This window comes from Rhopalosiphum maidis, chromosome 3 (assembly GCF_003676215.2).
Source record: "Rhopalosiphum maidis isolate BTI-1 chromosome 3, ASM367621v3, whole genome shotgun sequence".
NCBI lineage: Eukaryota > Metazoa > Arthropoda > Insecta > Hemiptera > Aphididae > Rhopalosiphum > Rhopalosiphum maidis.
Window position 1 is genome coordinate 69,492,204 of NC_040879.1, and position 23,741 is coordinate 69,515,944.

Here is a 23,741-nt window from a genome sequence, read left to right on the forward strand (position 1 = left end):
TTAGTGCTACTTAAGTTAGTGCCTAAATATTTAAAATTATCTATCTTCTCAAACATTTTTCCACCGACCTGTAGTCCGGCTACATTTTTCCTCTGATATTTGTTCGTACCGATTCGCATGTATAATGTTGAGTCCCCGTTTACTTGCACTTCAAATCAGTAATTCCGTTCCTCTTGTAACGCTTTGCTCACTTTTGCCTTATATTACCAAGAAATTTTTCGTAACCTCGATTTTCAGATAATAAGTAACAATACAATAATAATAACAATAAGGATAAATATCTCTTATAAACCGATAAAAATAAAGATATATTTTCACGAAAACCAGTAGCAGTTATTACATGAGCAGACTGGACAGTTGACACAGTAGCATACATAAACGATGTCACGTGATGCGGTATGTGTATAATGCTGTAGTGTGGACGCTTTAAATGCCAGGAAAATAGTTTTTACATAAGGTGATTTATGATGACCCGCCTTCTTCCTTACCTGTAGTTCTGCCGTGTGGCCATTTTTGTTACTACAAATGGTCATCATTCGAAGTATGGCATTGATCCATGGCTGGGGTGAAAATGGTTGCAATAAATTTATACAATGTTTTTGAGTCTAATTGGAACATGACTACTTAGCCAAGAGTAAAGTAATAAGTTATATTAACGACGTCTAACGTTAGCTATGTATGCTAGTTTGCTATGTCTGTTCAGTATTATACATAAACATAATAAATATACAGGATTAACAGATAGAACTGACTTAGAATAACTTTTCTTCTTCTTCTTCCAGCTTAAAGGCCATTGAGGCCCGTTGCTGCAAATCAAATACCCTTGCATCTGTGGCATAGGTGCCTCAATGATATTGTCTATCCCAAGTTGATTTAGTTTTTTTTTGTCTAAAACACCATTAATACACACATGCTCTTCCAACACAGATTTTTCAAAATCTATATGAAAGTTTGTTGTATCTGGATTTAATTGCCGTTCAGAAAATTTTTCTACAATTTTAGTCAACATTTTTTCATACGTTTTTTGATTTTTATTTTTCAACACACAGTATGTAGATGTTATAAATGTTTTTGTATTTTAACTCTTATCACATACTAACTTGAACTATTCGATATATGTTGAAGATCTTCATCTGTAGCAAAATTTACCATACGGTCTTCCACATTCACATCATCGTCAAACAATAAAAATCTTTTTTTATGGGACTCACCCATTGTACACCATTCATCTAAAACAATTATATTTTTTTTTAATTTACATTTTTATTTAAAAAAAAATAAGATTGGAAATAAATTATGTTATAAGTCTTCCATTAGATATTAAATATATTTATATAACTATTTATTATAATGTATATATTTAATCTAACTATTATAATATACCTATATATTATAGTGATACTTACCCATGATTGTATCAGAGTCTAAGGGATAATTTTTTGTTCTTTGGTTTCGTAGTGTTCTCTTGACTATGTTTTCAGGTGGCATCTGACTTTTTTTGCAACACATTCTCCAAAAGTATGTGCTGGGTTGTTTTTGGTAGTCCTAGCTTGAATTTTCATTTCATTATAACACTTATCTCAGCCTCTTTCTTGTTTGGCCTATGTGTTATGATATGAGTTGTTCCACTTTCGACAATTTTTGACATTTCAAGATTTGTATACATGGTCACTGGACATTTGAGCATGGTTGCTTTGCTAGAACTCCATGTAATACTACTTTTTCCGGTATGTTTGAGACCGTACATGTAGCCCTCGAAACACAATTTGGGCTTATTTTTATTAGAGTTAATAATTTTCATCGTATATTAAAAATGTAAAATCAAAAGTAGAGAAACTATAGAAAAAAGACTGAGAGTATAGATGGGTGAGACTGAAAATATAGTTTATAAAACAGTTATATCTTAACAAAAAAAAATGAAATTTCCTTCAGAACAAGATGAAAGAAAATGCTTACCATTGAAAAAAATAACATGATATTTTGTGGATATTATCTTGAAATCAATTGATTTATGTCTTTCACCCTAGATATGTATACATATACATTATGTATAGGTATAATGTGTGTACTTTGTACAGGGTGATTATTTTTGAAATGTACATGTTGCAGTATGAACTACATGTTATCTTGAAATAAAATAATTTATATATATTTTTAATTTTAATTTTTTGTTTAATTTATTTTTATATATATGTACAGGGTGATTTTTTTTTACCTAATTTAATACTTTAATTTTAATTGTTATATATTTAATTATTTTAATTTGACCTTTTTTTCCGTGGTTTTTTTCCTACATTTAATTTTGTTATTTGTATATTTCCAAATATTTGAGGTTGGCATTCTTCTAACGTAATTTTTAATTTGTTTTTGTTAGTAAAATGAAATTTTAAAATATTCATGTTTATTTTTATATGTCCAAATATAGTTTCCAGCTAGAATAAAATAAATGTTTTAAATTTAAATAATTGTTGGAGTGTATTTCATAACATTATTACATACTGTATCTTTTTGTGATGGAAAATGACTTGAGAAGTATGTGTATATACACGCAATGGTTAACAAATTATTTAAATTGTCGGTTATTGTTGTGCTGTTGGGTGGTAAAACAAACTCAACGACTTCATTTGAATTTAAATTAACATTTAAATTGCAAGGATATTTTAGGCATCTGTTTTTTTGCAAATATGCATGATTTACATAATTTATTTTAATAAATATAATACAATAGGTAATACTTATGAGGTATTTTCTAAGTCCAAATCAAAATATTATCTCCTCCAATATGCATTCAACTTATCCGTGACATTTTTAATTGTTTATCAATTGAATATTAGCCCAGTCAAATTAGACCAAAAATCGACAAAGTTTGGAACTAATTCCACGAAAGCTGGAGTTTAATTTTTTTTTTAGATCATACCTTACTTATAAACATACTAAAAGTCCTGACACCTACCCCTTGTGCGTAGCCCCCCACCCCTCTTCAAAGGGTGGCGCACCACTTTCACTTGTTTCGCTTATAACTCGTTAGATTTTTAACTTACGATAAAAATACCCATGACCAAAATTAAAGACCATACAATTTACCATAGACTTGTGCTACTTTTAATATATATATGTTGCGATAAGTGTTATTTTTTTAAAAATATATAAAAAATAATTTTTTTTTATCTTTTTTTTTATTGTGTTTTAGCCAAAACCGTCAATGATACGCTGAAATGACCTATGACAAAAGTTAACGAGCATATTATTTTACATAATGTAATGTTAAATTATATTAATAATTTTAATTATTGTAAGTCGTACATTTGAAATAGTCGTATAATTTTATAAAATATACAGTATGAATAATGTCATTGGATTATATTAACGTGTATATTATATTATTTATATTATCGCAATGGTTGTAAAAGATATAATTCGTAGAATCGGAATTGTTGTGGATGGTGAGCCGGCCATAGTACACGTGTACACAAACAGGGTTTCAGTGAACGTTGAATCTTGAGGGGATCTATTGTTGTATTGTTCGGATTGTAGTGGCGTTCCGAAGGGCGTCTGGTATTTCGCCAGGTGGTGTCTGATGCATATACGTAGACGGTCGACAGTCGATGTTTGTGTAGTCAATAGTGAACACTGTAACTGTTACATTACAGTCGATATATTTATGCGAGTAAATATTATTTTTAAATTAACGTTCTCAGTTCAGAAAGTGTTTATAAAAATGGCCAATTTATGTTTTATATGTGATGAAGAACTAAGTGTTGAAAGTGAATGTGTATCTGTAAAGGCTAAGGGCATAGCAAATCTTATAAATTCGAGTAAAGCGCGATTCGATAATAAATGGAAGTCTTTAGTGAATTTAGAAAATGTACTTGTTCACAAAGATTGCCGAAAGAATTACACAAGACCAGACACCATAAGGAAATATGTTAATGAAAAAGAAGGTACGAGTAACATATCACCTGTCAAAGGTAAGCTACGTTCAAATTATATATTTAAATTTAAAGAAAATTGTTTATTCTGCGACAAAGAATGTTCAAAAGAATTGGAAAAAAAATTGAGTAAGGAACGTCGAGATAGTATAGTACAAGTATCTACCCTTCATTTTAAAACCTCAATTATGGACGTAGCGAACAAAAGAAATGATGAATGGGGTAAAGAGGTGCTCAAACGGTTGAATAGTGTGATGTGTTTGGTATCTGAAGAATCGAAGTATCATAAATCGTGTGAACGTAGATTTTGCTCGACAAATCCAGTCGATGAAAATAAGAAAAGAGGGAGACCACAAGATGAAGATCTAGCAAACGCTTTTTCCAATTTATGTGATTTTTTAGAATCTGAAAATGAATGTCAATTTGGTCTAAATTTTTTGCATGAAAAAATGGAAGGAACGTGCGATGAAAAAACTTTGAAAAATAAATTGATTGATAAGTATGGCGACGATATAATTATTACAACGAGCCGTGGAAAAAAGGCAGTAGTGTGTTTTAAAAATACAGGATTTAAAGTATTAACAAATGCGTGGTATAATTCAAAAAAAGCAAATGAAGAAGAAGAACGGTTAAGAATAGTCGAAGCAGCAGCTACTATTATACGAGAGGATATAAGGTCATTTGTTTATGAGATCGATTCATTTCCTCCACCAAATCAATTCATGGATAATGTAAAACAAGACGTACCAAAGAGCTTATTATTTTTTTTGTCTGAAGTTTGTGGTAAAAATAAAAAAACAAAATCTCAAAAATATGATAATAAATTTGTGGCTTTGGCGCATGCCATAATAAATTGTTGTAGGCCTCGCTCGTTCATTTCATCGATTCTATTGGGACTTGGTCTTTATTTGCATAGACATTTTGGTACAAAACGTGCTATAGATATTTTTTCAAACTTTGGATTTTGTGCTTCATACACCGATGTTTATGTTTTTGAGTCATCATCTTTACTATACCCACAACCAAAAGTTAACCAAAACAGTTTTTCACAATTTGTTTTTGATAATGCTGATTTCAATATTAATACGATCGATGGTTATAATACTTTTCATACAATGGGTGGAATTCAATGTGTAGTGCCCAAAAATTCTATACAGTGGAATGATCGAATACAAAAATTAAAAACTGTTGTTACTGCAGAAACTATGGCCAATATTGCATCAATTCCAATTATTTCATTTGAAAAAACGGGTAATATGAATAACAAAATAATAATTCAAGATTTTAATAATATTAGGCCTACTGTTTATGATGTGACATATTTGTCCCCGAGTGAATTGCACTGGATGTGCGCACAGTGGCTTGGTGTTATAAAATGTCCTGGTTGGAATGGATTTATGGAAACTATAACTGACTCTCAGGAATACCAAGAAACGCAAATAAGTTTTTTGCCATTTGTAAACTTACCACCAAGCTCACTCGATTGTATTCATTCGGTTTTGATTTTCGCAGCTCAAGAAAGTAAAAAATTAAACCAAAAAACGTGTTTTGTAACTTTTGACCAACCCTTATACATAAAAGCACGCAATATTGTTGAATCCTCTAAATTAAATCCACAAATAGTAGTAAGACTTGGTGGGTTTCATCTTCTTATGTCATTTATGGGTTCAATTGGTTACATTATGGCTGGTAGTGGTTTGAAAGAATTATGGAACACTATATATGCAGCGAATTCAATTGATAAAATGATGACAGGACATGCATATTCAAGAGCAGTACGCGCACATATGTTAACTCAGCTTTGTCTTTCAAAAATAATTTTGGACGAAACTCAGTTAACCGAAGAATATAAAATCACTTTAAAAAATTATATTTCAAATACAGATTATACAACTTTGACTTTGGAAGATATAGAAAACCAAGAAATAATTCAAGATCTCATACGTAAAGTAGAAAATCAAATTAAAATAATTGCTTCTAGAGGTAAAACTGCTACGCTTTGGATACAATATTTTTATTTAGTTCATATTCTTCGTCAATTTATTTATGCCGAACGCATGGGAAATTGGTATCTGCATTTAGAATGCGTGGAAAAAATGATACCCTTTTTTCACTCAACTGGACATTTTCAATACGCCAAATCTGCTCATTTATATCTACAGGATATGTATCAATTAGAAAAACACATGCATCCTGGAGAATTTAAAAAATTTTGCAATGAAGGTTACTTCACAATTAAAAGATCAAGCAAGTTTTGGTGTGGCACATGGTCAGATATGACTATAGAACAAACATTAATGCGGTCTATGAAAACATCTGGTGGCTTAATCAATGGTCGAGGTTTTCAAAATAGTGTTTTAGTTCGTTGGCTTATAGGCACTCCAGTTGCAAGTACAATAACCGACCAAATTGAACAATTTACAAACACATTTAATTTTACGTCAGAGCAACATGTTGATCAACGAGATTCTCGCATGAAAATCGATAACAAACATATCGGTATACTTACAAATTGGTTAAAAATACATAGCCCTTTTCCGGAATTACACGAAATTATGTCAATTTCAACAGGATTTGTAGGAAATGAACAAATTAATTGTTATAAAGCACAAGAAGTCGGCCAACAGACGATGAACAATGTTATAGGTGATAATTTTAGTGATGTCAAGTTACAACGAGCAAATCGCGTAGTCCCTTTAGATTTTGCTAAAAAACTAACGGTTTGTATTAGAGATGACATTTTTTCAATTGATCCTTTATTACTCTTCCAAAGAATAATGATAAGAGTTAAGACTGACGAAGAGCTCAAAGAATGTTTTGAATACGAGTTATCACCTATTCCTCTTTCATTGTTCGACGAATCAGGTCAAATGCGAAAATCTAAAAAATCAATTTTATATGATGTGTTTCTAACTACAACAAACACATACAATGTTCTGGACAAAAATGTTATTGTAGTAATCGATGGAGGTTTCTTATTGCATCGTGTTGTATGGCCTTCAACTTCGACGTATGGAAATATCATAGAAAATTATATAAGCTACGTGAAAAGACACTATGGATCTAACTGCATAGTTGTATTTGATGGATACGCAAATACCGAATTAAATATTAAAAATTCAGAAAGACAGCGACGAAAAAATATGTATACGAGTACAAACATAATTTTTGAAGAGTCAATGGATGTACTAACCACTCAAGAAAAATTTTTATCCAACACCGAGAACAAAATAAGGCTTATAACAATGTTGACTGAAAAGTTTTTGACTTCGGGTATTCTTGTTCATCAAGCCGAAGATGACGCTGATTTACTTATTGTCAATACAGCTATACGAAACACCGACGATAATATCCAAGTAGTGGTCATAGGAGAGGATATTGATTTACTTATACTGTTATTAACATTAAGTCCTCCAAAAAACACAATAATATTCGAAAAACCGGGTAGAGGAAAAATAGAAACAAGATCTTATGCTGTTGGAAGTTTACAAGAACATTTTAAAAATGAGATTCAATATTTTATGTTTATCCATGCGGTGGGTGGATGTGATACTACTTCGTCATTATTTCAGACAGGCAAAATAAAACACCTGAAAACAGTTCAAAAACACCCGGAATTACACGATTCATTATTAATATTTAATAATGAATCGTCATCGCCCGAAGAAATTGAATGTGCTGGAGAAAAATATCTTTTAGCATTATATAAAGCTCCAGCCCATATTACATCTTTAAATAATTTAAGACATCATATTTTTCACAAAACCGCAGCTTCCAACAAAAAACAAGTACAACTAGCTAGACTTCCGCCTACTATCGATGCGGCACGAGAACATTTACATAGAGTGTATTTGCAAATACAGTTGTGGCGTGGTAATAGATTAAATCCACAGAATTGGGGATGGAAAGAAGATAATGGCAAACTAAATCCAGTTTTCACGAAAAAGCCACCAGCGCCGGATACTCTTTTAAAAGTGATCAGTTGTGCCTGCGCAAAAACATGTGAACAAAATTGTAGCTGTCGAAAAGCAGGATTGCTATGCTCGGTTATATGCAAGCATTGTCACGGAGGTTCATGTTTAAATCAGCAACCGATCATAGATGATGTAGAAGAGGACCATATTGATGACAACTTTGAGGACAATATCGATGAAATATTTTTAATTGGAAATCAAAAAGAAGAAACCAACACACCGACAATAAAAAAAATTAGACCCACATAATATAATTAATAAGGTACTGTATGATTTTAATAATTCAATACATAATATAATTTAAATAATTAAATATGAAAATATTAAGTATATTAATTAATTTTGTTTCAGGACCCAAAACCCAACACTATTTTTATATTTAACTTCATAGCTTATAGTCTGAAAAAATAAAAATAAATGTATAATTTCCAATTTTTGTAAATATTTTATAAATTACTGTATGTAATTAATAGTTTCATAATTAACTTTTTTTTTATTTCAATTTTATAAATATGTATGTAAAATAAAATAATGTATTTTCATTGTAAATTTTATGGTCTTTAATTTTAGTCATAGGTATTTTTATCGTAAGTTGAAAAGCTAACTAGTTATAAGCGAAAACAGTGAAAGGGGCGCGCCACCCTTTGAAGAGGGGTGGAGGGCTACGCACAAGGGGTAGGTGTCAAGACTTTTAGTATGTTCATAAATAAGGTATAAACTGCTCATATACCGAAATTCAGCTTTCGACATTTTTTTTTTAGTATATTGTAATTAGATTTCTGATTCTTATATTTTGTAATTGTCAACAAATTGTTCAATTACATCGTCACTTTTTATATAAAAAACATTTTTACTTATGCTAATTAAAATTGTTAAAATAATTTAACATTACATTATGTAAAATAATATGCTCGTTAACTTTTGTCATAGGTCATTTCAGCGTATCATTGACGGTTTTGGCTAAAACACAATAAAAAAAAAGATAAAAAAAAATTATTTTTTATATTTTTTAAAAAAATAACACTTATCGCAACATATATATATTAAAAGTAGCACAAGTCTATGGTAAATTGTATGGTCTTTAATTTTGGTCATGGGTATTTTTATCGTAAGTTAAAAATCTAACGAGTTATAAGCGAAACAAGTGAAAGGGGTGCGCCACCCTTTGAAGAGGGGTGGGGGGCTACGCACAAGGGGTAGGTGTCAGGACTTTTAGTATGTTTATAAGTAAGGTATGATCTAAAAAAAAAATTAAACTCCAGCTTTCGTGGAATTAGTTCCGAACTTTTTCCTAATTTGACTGGGCTAGCTGCGATATGACTCGTTTAAATTCTTATTTGAATTGTAATAGTTTCTTAGCATTACACCATGAGCACTATTAATAAGGACATTATGTTAAGAAAATTGTAGAAATTTCCAATTTTGTAAGTTGTACCTCGACATTCTATTTTTGAATAACTGATTTAGTTATTAGTTGATATGTTCATAAAGTTAATAATAATTTCCACATGCTTTAAATCAATTTTATGTTTTTCCAATGCTTCTACTAACAAACTATTTTTCTTTTGATTTAATAAGAAATATGCAAATTTAAATTGATGTTTATTTGCCAATGTTAAACAAATATTTCTGCGAGATATAATTGCTCTAGCATACATCTTCAACTCCTTATGTTTAGCTTTATAACGAAAGCACCAAAAGTGTCTTGGAGGTCTAGATTTAAGAATAATTTTAGGATAGTGTATCAATATATGATGCTTAGGTTTTAAGTTATCCTTAAAATATTTAACATAATCTGAAATATGTTTTTTGATAAGAATTTTTAAATGTTTTACCATATCTTGTGTTATTGTATGGCTTAATAAACTATCTATGATTTCAATAAAAATTAAAAAAAATAGCCAAACCTCATCATCTACTGGAATTAAACCAATGATTAAAGAAAATAAATGAACAAAGCACATCATTTGTCTAGCTGACATTTTTAAATTAAATTTGTGAAGATGATGTTTTTCAATAGGGGGTGATAAGTTTTTTTGTTAATGTTTAATTGTTGATAAGTTCACAATAATCAAAATTTTGTTTTCTTAAATTAAGAGTAATAACACTTAAATTATCTGTAACTTGAAATGTTGTAATTTGGTTCAAATTAGTTATAAATCTTTATAAATACCAATTTGTGTAAAATCGTTTTTCTCTATAATTAATATAATTACGGAGTAAAGAATCATTTTTTTTTTTTTTTTGATAAATGTTGCATTATAGATTTAGGAGCTTTACAATATCTATAATATATATTAGCAGAAAATGATTTAGAAAATTCACATAAACTGTTAATTTCTAGGTTATCCCCTCATAATAAACCTAGGATAAAATATACATGTTTTGGACCAGAAGAAGTACTTATTGTTATACCATTATTACCTAAACTGTTTATTTCATTAACTATATGTTTGAAACATAAGTCATTTTCAATAGTTTTTACATCTCTAGATTTTATAAGGTCTGTTAAGAAAATGTTATTAAGCTTTGAACTTTGCTCACTGAGAGGAAAACTATAATACACTGCTGATAATGAATGACACATAGATTTAGAACCTAATGGATTGTTGAGCTCTATATCATTAATATACATAAAAATTTTATTTTGATATGGAATTATTTTTTCTTTCCACAACGAACCTTGAATAAAGTTAGTTATGGAGTAGGTGTTTGATTTAGGACAATTTATAAGTTTATTATATTTAATAATTGCTGTATCTAAGTTATTATTTTGCTCAAAATATGTTTTTATTTGAAACTTAAGAGGAATTAAAACTTCCCTATTAAGTATTTCATTATTTGATGTTTGTCCATTATTAAAAATTAAATTTACTTCATTGTTAATAGTAAACTGCTTACGAGGTGTGACAAAAAAATAACGAGATTTTTCTAATAGAACGATTTATTTGAAAATTTAATAATTTAATGATTATCACCTTCAAAGTAATTTTCTCCAGCAACTATACACTGCTGCATACGTCGCTGCCATTCTTGAAAATAGTATTGCCGATCGTTTTCAGTCAGCCCTTTTAGAAGTTCTACCGTTTTCATTTTTACATCATCAACCGTTTGAAAATGTGTTTCCTTTAATGAACTTTTAATTTTTGGGAATAGGAAGAAGTCACAAGAAACCAGTTCTGGCGAGTAGGGCGGATGTTGCAGTATAGCAATTTTTTTTCAGTCAAAAAACGTTGAATTGAAAATGCACTGTGAGCTGGAGCGTTGTCTTGGTGAAGAACCCAGCCATTTTTCCACAGATCTGGTCGCTTCTTTCTAACATGTTCCCTCAATTTAATTAATACCTCTTTATAATAATATTAGTTAACTGTCTGTCCACTAGGAACCCATTCAACAAAAATTATTCCCTTAATTTCAAAGAAAACAATGAGTATTGCTTTGAATTTCGACTTGCTCATTCGTGCTTTCTTAATTCTTGGAGAAGTTGGTGTCTTCCAATGCATGGATTGCCTTTTAGTTTCGGGATTATATGTAAATATCCATGTTTCGTCACACGTTATAATATTATTTAAAAAAAATTGATCATTCTTGATGATTTTTAAAGTGTCTGAACAAATTTCTTTATGATTGAATTTTTGATCAATCGTCAAATTTTTAGGGACTGTTTTGGCACACACCTTTTTCATGTTCAAATTTTTAACTATAATTCTACGAACACTTACTCTATCAATATTTACCATCTCTGCATCAGCTATAATACTTAATCAACGATCATTCCTAATAATTTTGTCGATTCTTTCAATGTTTTCGCTTGTTTAAGACGTGATAGGACGTCCAGGACGATCATCATCTTCAACGCCTTCCCTTCCACTGAAAAATCGTTTATGCCATTCAAAAATGTGAACTCTGGATAAGCATTCTTTTCCGTAAACCTCACTTAACATCTGGAACGATTCCGTGGCGTTTTTTTTAATTTTACAAGAAATTAAATGTTAACACGTTGTTTGATTTTTAAATCTAAAATCATTTGTTTTTTGCAGCCATTATATATGGCGGTGCCAGAAAACCTAATGTTAGCATTATTTATGATTTCAGGAAATATAAGAAAATATTTACCAATAATAATTATGGACTATACTTTTGTCAACTGTTTACCAGCTGTAAGCAACGCGTTAATTGTTTATAATTTCCGTTATCGAATGGTCAGTATGGGTGATGATAGCCAGAGTATTTTTACTATAATATAATTTAAAAATATAATATATTATTACGTTTTATATAAGGGAAATATAGGGCAGTGGTCTTCAACCGGTTGTTCGCGACCCATTAAAGGTCACGATAAGTCTTCTTTTTAAAATAAAAATAAAATTTATAAAATTATATAAAGTAAACAGATCATTTTTTAATTATTAAACTTAGAAAATTAATAAATGAAAATACAGTTAAAAAATGTTTGTATTGTATTCAGTTTTAATAATACTACCGCAAAGCAGTAAGCAATTTTAGCTTTTTTACAAAGCTTACGTGAGTCGCAAAAAATTTAGGCCTTAAAAAGGGGGTGACGAGTACTAAACAGTTGAAAATCACTGATATAGAGCAATAGTTGACTATTCACGATAGATTAAGACGATTAAGTACTTCCTATTCAATAATCAATGAACAATAAAGGAATATTTTAAGTATACAAATATTACAAAATGCTTAAGACATAAAATAAATAACGTTATAACATTACGCTAAGTGATGATAATAATTTTGAAAATTAATTCCAGTAGTTATTATTAAATATAAGCTATGTTAAAGTTAAATCTAGGATTCAAAATTATAAAAAAGAATTTTATCTAAAATTATGTACAATACCGCTTGAATAATACGGCCCCGAGTAAAATGGATATGGTAGTGATGGTATCTATCTGGGTATTGCCGGGTGTATATTCTTGTTCCTTTTCGTGCATTACTGTTACATTTTCTATAGACTAATAGTAATGAACTTTTTCATGATTATTCATTTTTATTAAAAAAAAAATTCAAACTATAACTAAAACCTAACCGAAGAGATAGACTCAGCTGTCTCGACCCTCACCACATTAATAAAAAAGGCTATCCTTGACTCATCAACTTCCTTGCCCACCAATCCTAACAAAAATTTTCTCCCTGAACACCTCTCAAAGCTGCTTGTTGAAAAACGTCGAGCCAGAAACCGCTAGCACCATACTCACCTCTCCGGTGACAAAAGTCGCTATAACAACATTGCGTGCCCTTGCTCCCTTAGAACCTTCTACGCATTCACAATACAGAAACGTACTAACAATATATAGACTCCTTAACCAACTCAAACAATTATATTTGAAAAGTTACTAAAAGAATTCTAAATAAAAAATATTCAATATTACCAATTAGATATCCTGACAGATCCCTTGCTAAGACTAACTTAAAAAAAATCAAACCTGTTTGCCTCTCTTCTAGAAAATAATTTCACTCCTCACCTCGACGTAAACAACATCGATCACACATTCTATATTGAAAAATCTCTAACCAACTGCCTTACTCACAAAATAAACCTCCCCCAGCGAAATTCAATTTATTATTAATAAATTATCACCAGGTCACGACCTAGTAACAAATCGAACAATAAAACAATTGCCCAAGAAAGCCATTCTTTTCTTAATCTTCATCTTTAACTCGATTCTTCATCTCTCTCACATTCCTCACTCATGGAAACACTTCATAATTATTCTAATTCCAAAACCTGATAAACCTCCCGACCTACCTTCTTCATATCGACGTATCAGCCTTTTACTTTCTTTCTCAAAAATCCTAGAAAAGATTATACTAAATCGATTAAAACCTATATTTTTTTTCGTGTCAGGCGCATAGTGTAACAGTAATAATAATAATGATATAAGTTGTTAAAAAAATTAAAAACAAATAGATAAATAAAATTAACTTTAAAATAAACATTTCACAATATTAATAAATAAGGTAAAATAGAAAGGTACGTTAATGGTGGATTTATATTATTTCTGCCCAGATGCGGGCTACGTTAATTCCTTGGCTTGTGCCTTTGTGAATGTCTTCTGGGGTGCAGGTTTGGGAGCAAGCTGTGCATGTGATAATGTGTTGCATTGTCTGTACTTCTCCACATATGCACAAGGTGTCTGTGCTATCTAGCAATCCCCATTTTATTAGATTGTCTTTCGTTCGTCCAATTCCTGTCCTAAGTCTGTTTAGTGTTCGCCAAACCGGCCATGTTTCATTATGACCAGATGGGAGCGACTCGTTCGGCACCCAGCTGGAGGTACTGCTTATCTCATTTCTCCATCTGGTCGTTCTTTCTACTTCAAGATGTGTTGATGAGATGGCTTTTGTATGGTTCATGAAACTCTTCCTGGATTTAAGGCGAGGGAGTTGTGGAGTTATACCGTACATAGGGTGTCGTGGATCTGCTGTTATTTTCGTTCTCTCCCAGTCTGCTTGCGTGGATCTTCTTATTGGCGGAGGGGCTATTCCTGAAAGTATATATAATTGTTCTACCGGCGTATTTTTTAGGCAACCAGTTATGAGTCGGCAGGACTCGTTTAGTGCGACATCGACCTTTTTAGTATGTGCTGACCTGCCCCATACTGGACTGGCATATTCTCCCGCTGAAAAACATAAGGCTAATGCCGTAGTTCTTAGGACGTGGGGATTACAGCCCCATGTGGAGCCACTGAGCTTCCGCAATATGCCATTTCTTGTCATTATTTTATGTTTGGTGTTTTCGCAATGGAATCTGTAGGTGAGAGATCGGTCTAGTGTTATTCCGAGATATTTTGGACACTGTGTATTAGTGATTTTCGTCTCATTCCAGTAGACGTTAAGGATACGGTTGGCACATCGATTCCTTAGGTGGAAAGCACATACTTGTGTTTTGCTTGGATTGGGTTTTAGGTAATTGCGTCTATAGTATTTTCCGAGAATGTCCAAAGTAGTCGATAGTTTTTCCTCTACATTTTCAAACTGATCGTGTTGTACGGTGATTGCTGTGTCGTCTGCGTAAATATAATGTTTTACGTCGCTATCTGTGGATATTGGTTGATCGTTGGTATAAATGTTAAACATAGTGGGGGCTAGCACGCTTCCTTGAGGGAGACCATTTATGGAGATTCTCCACTTACTATTCTTGCCTTGGTGATTTACGAAAAATCTTCTGTTGCCTAAAAGGGCTTCGAAAACTCTTACAAACTCGTAATCCAGGGTAATATCATATAGTTTCTTTAACATTAGTCTGTGGTTCACCGTGTCGTATGCTGCCGTTAGATCTATGAGCGCCACGCCTGTGACTTTCTTGTTCTCGAAACCGTTCTCGATTGTTTGGGTCAGGTTGAGTATCTGTCCTGTACATGATTTTCCTGGGCGGAAACCAGCTTGTTCTTTAATTAGTGTGCTGTCTACGAAGGGGACTAGGCGGTTAAGCAGCATTCTCTCGAAAAGTTTGTACGTGTGGCACAGAAGGGATATTGGGCGATAGTTCTTTGGATCATCCGTATCTTTCCCTGGTTTTAATAAGGCTATAATTTTTGTTTTCCTCCATATTTTCGGTATGTTTTTCCAGTTTCTTATTTCGTTATATAGAGCGAGTATCCAGCGTTTGGCTTTCGGCCCAAAATTGCGGATCTGTTCGACAAAAATATTATCTAGTCCAGCTGCTTTCCTAAGTTTCATTGTCTCTATAGCTATGTTCAATTCATCCTCTTCGAAAGGCCGGCTGAGGTGGTTTCCTTCTTTTTCTTTGTTTCGTATTATTCTTTTATTAGGTTTATCTTCTTGTTTAAGTCTTTGGGGTTTACCATTTAGTAGTAATTGGTTTGCGATTTGATCGGGAGTGACGTTAGACAGTCCTTTCGCGCTAGTAGGATCACTGTTTAATCTTTTAATTAGGCCCCATGCCTTTTTACTACTATGTTTCATGTCTGTTTTATTTAGAAGCTCATGCCATTTATTCCTTTTTTCCTGTGCAATGGCATTCGTGAGCTCTTCCCCTTTATTTCTGGTTTGTTCTTCGAAGGGATTATTTTCAAACAGGTTGATATATGTGTTGTAATTGTCCATGATTTCACTTGATAGTCCAGGTATATGATGTGTCCTACATCCTCTTGGTATGTGTTTCCGGGATATGTATTTTACTTTTTCTACAAAGGATTCATAGTGTTCCGGTAGTGGTTCGAGATTTTCTATACTTGAATCGAGATCTTCTGAGAAAAGGTTCCACTTTGCTTTCATGAAGTTGTATCTCCTTTGGAATGGGACAATATTAGGTATTTTGGGGGACAAGGAAGAAACCTCTACGCGGTGTCCCCTAGTAACGGTGATTTCCAAACACCGGCTAATTCTTCCAAACCCAGGCGCAACCTATCTCTCAGTATAATAAAACCTATATTAACAAGCCAAAATATAATCCCCCACACTCAATTCGGTTTCAAAAATAAACATTCGTCACTCCATCAAGTCCACAGAATAATCGACATAATTTCACAAACTCTCAAAAATAAACAGTATTCTACTGGTGTGTTTCTCGACGTAGCCCAGGCGTTTGACCGCGCCTGGCACGAAGGCCTCCTGTATAAAATACGATTTTTACCAGCCCCCCCCCCTGTTTTTAATAATAAAATCTTTTCTACATAACCAGTCCTTCGTTGTTCTTTGCGAGGACAAACTCTCAGAAATCCATTATATAAAAGTAGACGTCCCCTAGAGAAGTATTCCAGCACCTACACTTTACAACATATTTACTTCCGACATTCCATACTCCGAGAACACCACCCTTGCTACCTTCGCAGATGACACAGGCATAATCTCAACTAATGTTGACCTAACCATAGCATTTTATAATCTACAAACTCATCTTAATGAACTACAAAACTGGTTCAATTTGTGGAGAATCAAAATAAATCTACCCACATAATCTTTACTCTACGTCCAGATCATAGTCCTCTCATGATCATCAACAACGACATGGTTCCCAAAACACAAGCCACCCGTTACCTTGGAGTCCACCTCAACAGTAAACTCACTTGGGCATATCACATAAAAACAAAAAGGAAATCACTCAATTTAATACTCCACAAAATGAAACACCTTCTTAAATCGAATCTCCCTTTCAACATAAAACTCGTAATCTATAAACAAATTCTCCACTCATCAATGACATACAGCTATGAGGTACCTCCAAAAAATCCAAAATTCAAAAATTCCAACGCCCCCCGGTACGTCAGCAACCTCACCCTCCACTCTGGCCTCAAAATCTCAAACATAAATACCCTAGCTTCCCACTACTATAAATTATTTCACAATAACACAGATCAATTCATTTCCAATCTCTCCTCCTCACTCTCCCCTATAACCCACCACGTCGTCTAAAGCAAAATTGGTCCAAGGACCTCCTCAACCAATAAAAAAAAAAAAAAAAAAAAAAATTATAATAAAAGTCTAGAATTGAAGTAGTGTTGTTTGGACATCCCCTTTCATCAAGCCGTCCAGTTTTTTGGAACTCGTATAGTTGTATCTACTCGGAATGACGGCTATATTTCTGTACATATTCTTAATTTTTATATAATTTATCAAAAACACGTATCTAACAATACAATTTTTATGTTATTTAGTAAACTATAAAGATATTAAAAAAAAAATGATTTTTACTCTAACAGCCTAAACACATTATATCATATATTTTAAACGCAATAAACTAATAAGTCGAAGAAAATTTCCTAAGGACCTATTCATTAAAAAAATGTAGTAGAAAAATTGATAAAGCCCTCCCTCATTATTTGTCTTTCGGGATGGTCCTGCGGCCTCACATATTATTATAGGAAGTGTACATGATTATAATACAAATTGGTGAAATAGAGGAGGTAAATAAGTACATAATAATCATAGTATATAAAAATAATAAAAATTGTACAAATAATGATAGTTCACCTGGTACAAATAGAGTATTTTATACCTGAGTGCGTAATTTTAGATGTGTCTACGTATAATTATAGTTATTGTATTTATTCATATTATATTTATAAATTTTATCTATTATTTTATACTTTTTTTTATGTAAAAAATTACAATACCTACAAATCTTGATATCTTTATCTACATAATATAAAATATAAATTATTGTTTTATAATTTAATTTTATACTATTTTACCATTTTGATAAATTACATAGGTATAGGTATGCATATTTTATTATTTTATGAATATTACTTCATTAACTACACTCATATTTTCATCTATTTTGTTGTGACATGAGTCTCGTAAATTTACAAAAAAAAGTTTTACGATTTACATTTTTCACGTTTAAAAAGTTGAGTGATCATTTTATTTATATGTTTTTTTATTTTTAATCAAGCTATTACAATTATAATACAAATCAGGATTTTTATAAAATTATAAAGACCGATAAGATATGTTATATTTGTTAGGCTTTATTAATTATTTCTATATTTAAACAAGGAATATCTAAGTATAAATATTAATTGTTATATTTTATAAAGGGATTAAACACTAATTCTTTATTTTATATTTTTCTTGCCTTTTTTACATAATGTTGTGAAAAAGTTCAATAGGTATACATTTAATTTTTTTTTTATATTTTTCACAAGTAAAACACAATCTATACATTTTAATGCACAATAAGCATTTAAAATAAAAGTCTATACATAATATGAATTACTTGAATAAGAAACCGCCCATTAGTGACACTTAGCTTAGCGTATAATTAAATTGTTGAGAGATATTTTTAATTTAAATGGTCAAGACACCATTTCTTTTTGAGTCTGCGTTGTGGATTTTCTGGAAGTGTAAAGGTATGTAACTCTTTTATTAGTGGGTTGGGATGATTTTCTAGTTAAGCAAAAAACTGTTTATAGAATAATTCCGTTTTAGTTATAACAGGTTGGATACCTAATCTTGGTGGAGGGATAAATTACAGACATAGAAAGGAGCATTTGTAATATTTCTTTAAGTAATATTCTGGAAGACTTGAATTTTGTTTAAGTTTGATTTTTTTGCCGATCCTCGGAGTTGTAACCATATGTCCATATAGGTTTTAAAAGAGTATTATAAATTAATAATTTAGTTTTTAAGCTAGTAAATTTGTTTTATTGATAATAATATTTTAAGTGGTCTGGATGGAGCGTCAAGGGTCAATCTTTTAGCTTTTATATGTTGGCACCGGATTAATTTCTGGTCAAGAATTAAACCTAGATATTTAACAGCACTGAGGGGTGGGATAGGTATGTTTTTGACTGAGACAGTGACCGTGCCTTAGGGTAAAGGTTGTATGAGCTGATTTACTGTGATTTAATTTTGCGCGACATTTTTCATACCATTCCGATTGTAAATTTAAATGAGACTGTAAGTTGACAGAGGTGAACTGAAAGAATTACTTTATCATCTGCATAGTCGACAATTTTGTTGTTTGGAGTTATGGACTGATCATATATATTAAAGGGTATGGGAGATAGGATAGCTCCTTAGGGCAGGGGTGGCCAACCTTTTTTTCTATTGTGCAAAATTATGTATACAAAATTGAGAATGTGCCTTAAAAAATATTTATTTCTTTACAAATTTTCAATGTTTACATAAATATAAATTTTAGATTTTTTTCATAGGTACTATTTTTACTACAGTTCAATTGCAATGTTTTTTATATTGATTAGGTATGTTGAATTTGCTTCATGGATATTATCTCTTCATAATTTGGTTTAAGTTTAGTTGAAGATAGAAGCATTAAATTTTTCAAATGAGAATTTGTTAGTTTGGTTCTATACTTATTTTTAATGAAAGTCATCCGTGAAAAACTTTTCTCACATATATAAGTAGAACCAAATCTGCAAACCAATTTCACCGCTACATTATGTAACTCTGGAAAATCTTCCTCGGGTAGGCATTTCCAAAATTCTATTATCTCAGATGACTCTTTATATTTGCATTTTAAATAATTTCCAATTGCATATTAGGGTTATATTTTTGGAGATCGTGTGTCTCTATGATAAATGGATTGATAAATAAGTTATTTAAATCTTCTTCTTCTTTAAATTTGCTGAATCTTTCTTGGAAATTATCATATAGTGATGAAATATGATTTTGAAAAATCGTCAATGGAATATTTGTCGGTAGATAAATAGATTTTAACCGTACAAAGTGATCTAAATTTTCCATTCCTAAATTACTTTCGAAAAGACGAAGTCGAGACATGAAAGAATTTATAGAACCTACAAGGGCTAGAAATAAATTTCCTTCACCTTGGAGTCGTTTATTGAGAATATTTAAATGTCCGAGAATATCAGTTAAAAATGCAAGGTTTATTAACCAATTTTTATCTTTCAGTAGTTAACATTCATCAGGCAATTCATTATTTTTTTCTAAAAATTCAATAACTTCGTCTTTTAGATTCCAAAATCTTTCTAATGCTTTTCTTTTTGCAAGCCATCTTACTTCACAAAATAATAATAGTTCACCAGATTCGTTAATGGCGTCTTCAAATAGAGTTCTGAATAATCGATGATTTAAAGGCCGAGCTTTTATTTTCTTTATACATCGAGATACTGGTTTTAATGGTATTCGGACAATTGACACCCGACGGTTTTGCCGATATCGGACTTTTTGCACCCGATATTTTTAGAACACGGACAATTGACACCGAGCGATTACGATTACGATTACAATGACGATAATCGTGAGTAGGTAAGTACCTATAGGCATTAGGCAATAGTTATTAGTTACTAGTTAGTGTCTGTTGTAGTGTAGTGTATACTCAGTTTTCTTAAAAGTAATTATTATCATAATATTCATTAAATATGGACACTGAATATAAAATTTATAAATACTGTATAATCATATAATATAATAATATAATTGAAAAGTTTATTCTAATAAAATGAAAAGATAAACGATTTTGTATTAATTTTAAGATAATATTAAAAATTTAATGTTTAATTACGTAGGATACGTTTTTTAAAAAACTAATAATTTCACTATTTGTTTTGAATTGAGAAGTTTTACATATGTTTTTAAGCCGTTCTTCATTTGATTTAATGTTACAATTTATTTGAATACCTGTATTTAGTTTTAAAATCTCCATTGAGGTAATGGAGTTCATCATTTGTAAAGCTTCGATAAATATATATATATGTGGATGTTTAAATCTAATTAAATGTTGGAACTTATTGTTCCAACCTTCTGATACATTATTAGTCCTACTATAACCTAATTTTGTGGCATTGTGGACATTCCACATATATGGAGCAAACATAGATGGTCTCCTTTTGAAGCACATTACTTGCGTATTGTTAATTAATTTGTACGGCCCATTAACATATGTTACATCGAAGTATGTTAAAATATCATCCACATCATTATCATATGAAACAATGTCATATAATAAGCTCATACCTATAAAAAATATATTTAAATTAAAAAAAATATATGTATATATTATGTACGTGTATGAGTATGGTACCTTTTTTAATAATATTAAGTGGTAAAAAGGCCAATGCATTGATCATTCGTATTGAACAACGGAATTCTTTGTCTTTTGTATATTTTGTTGCCAAACCAAGATTTTGGACTTTACGCCACACAGTTTGACTAAGATGGTAATAGCACAAATGTATGGAAACGCTGTCTTCAAAAACTTCTTCAATCGCTTTTATCATAGCAAGTTCAAAATCAATAGAAAATGACTTCACTGATGAACACGTGTCTTTGAGAGTCATCAAAAGTTCTACATAAACTGTCTGTGTTTTTTTTGGTAATAACGCATAAACGACAAATAAAGGTTTCATTTTATAAATTACGTGTAGTACATAAAGTTGATAAAATCCTTTAGGGCATGACGAAAATGTTCCGTCCATGAACACGTGATCACTTTGTGATAATATTTCTAGGCAGTCTTGAGAAGCAAATATAATTATACGACTATTAATTGATCGATTATCATAAAATAAAAACTTTTTCTGATTAGGTTCTGCTGTCATCGTCCACTTACCCTCTAATACGAATTCTTTGGAAGAAATTGTAGGATATGAATTGTTACGGATTCTCCTTAAATTTCTTTTTACATTATTATCATTTGGCATCAAACAAGCAGCTACGTCTGTTAATTTGGTAACTTCTTTTGCGTACACTTTAGAAGGAATATCAAAATTGTTTATAATATTTTCTTTCATCGCATTTAAGGCACGACATACTTCAGCTTCAGCAGAATCAGGATTATGAGAATGTTTTTGAAATTTTAAAATTTTGCTTTTGAACGAAGTTATCGTTACACTACCTTTACAATAATGTTTCTTTCGTTGAACACAAGTATATCTGAGCCCATCACCAACTTCTTTTTGGAACACATAAATATAATCATTAATTATCACTTTAGTTTTAATTATTTCAATTACATCGGAACATTCTGAGTCCATATTTAATGAATATTATGATAATAATTACTTTTAAGAAAACTGAGTACACACTACACTACAACAGACACTAACTAGTAACTAATAACTATTGCCTAATGCCTATAGGTACTTACCTACTCACGATTATCGTAATTGTAATCGTAATCGCTCGGTGTCAATTGTCCGTGTTCTAAAAATATCGGGTGCAAAAAGTCCGATATCGGCAAAACCGTCGGGTGTCAAATGTCTCGGGTGTCAAATGTCCTAGATTCGGTTTTAATACATAATCAAATTTTAAAATTTTGGCGCATAAGGCTTCTAGGTGTATAATACAGTGATATTTATTTAAATTTCTATTCAAAAACTCCTCCAGTAGTATTACACAACCAATATTTTTACCTATCATACATGGAGCACCGTCTATGCATACACTTTCAAGTTTTGACCAGATTAAATCGTCACTTTTTAACAACAAAGTTTCAACACAACATTTTAGTTTATTAAATATATCTGTACCTTTTGTCGATGTTTTGAGTACTTCAAAAGTTATTCCGTCACTTCAAACTTAGAATTCACACTTCGAATAAATAAACTTAATTGCGGATTGTCCGTAATATCACAGCTTTAATCAAGCACAAGAGAAAAATATTTAGAATTAGTGGTACTACACGAAATTTGTTTTGAAATATCTGAGGAAATTTCGTCAATTCTTCTCATAATTGTTTTACGTGATAAAGAAATGTCACTTACGTACGTAGACATTTTTGAATCATTTGCATTTTTTGCAAAAATAACGAAACTTTTTTTAGTGATTTCGCCATCAGAATAAGGTTTTCCACACTTTGCTAGCAAAAATGCGATTTCATAAGACGTTAACACCATGTCTTTTTTTTCATTTGATTGTTTAGTAAAAATTGATTTCTGAGTTAATTAGTCTACTTTTTAAAATATTCCATCCTCTTTACAGAACCCTCGGAGTATTTTTCAATAATATCATTGTGATTATTATAGTGCCGTTGAACATTGAATTTTTTTGGAACTGCAATTACAGAGTGACATACTAAAAATGACGGTCTAGATTTTTTCCCTTCTATACATAAAAATTTTTCTACCTATTCTGTATTAAAAATTCGCGAAGAAATATCATCTTTATAACTTCGTTTTACGCCTAAACCTGAAGTTCCTGGTTTATTAGATGCCATTTCACGATCACACACACACAACGGTACAAACTACTCGTTAACGCACGGGCACGGCGATTCTAATACGACTAACTTTATTGTAGTAATCTAGTACACACGTACCGTAACAATTCTCGTATCGGAATAATAATCGGAAAATTCCACTGCGATAATATAATCTAATTTAATAATACTTATTTTTAAAAATTATATATTATTTTATCTGACTCT

At 31.1% G+C, this 23,741-nt stretch overlaps 2 protein-coding genes across 2 annotated transcripts; one reads left to right on the forward strand and one right to left on the reverse strand.

The window, feature by feature from the left end:
- Nucleotides 1-3,167: 3,167 nt before the first annotated feature.
- LOC113556172 lies at nt 3,168-8,313 on the forward strand. The gene is made up of 2 exons (XM_026960968.2): nt 3,168-8,165; nt 8,255-8,313. Exon 1 carries the CDS (start codon nt 3,578-3,580, stop codon nt 8,150-8,152), a length of 4,575 nt encoding a protein of 1,524 aa, XP_026816769.1. The 5' UTR covers nt 3,168-3,577; the 3' UTR covers nt 8,153-8,165; nt 8,255-8,313.
- A 2,949-nt stretch (nt 8,314-11,262) lies between these two features.
- On the reverse strand, nt 11,263-11,643 carry LOC113557625 (histone-lysine N-methyltransferase SETMAR-like). The gene has a single exon (XM_026963191.1). The coding sequence runs from the start codon at nt 11,641-11,643 to the stop codon at nt 11,263-11,265; it is 381 nt and encodes a 126-aa protein (XP_026818992.1).
- Nucleotides 11,644-23,741: the final 12,098 nt, after the last annotated feature.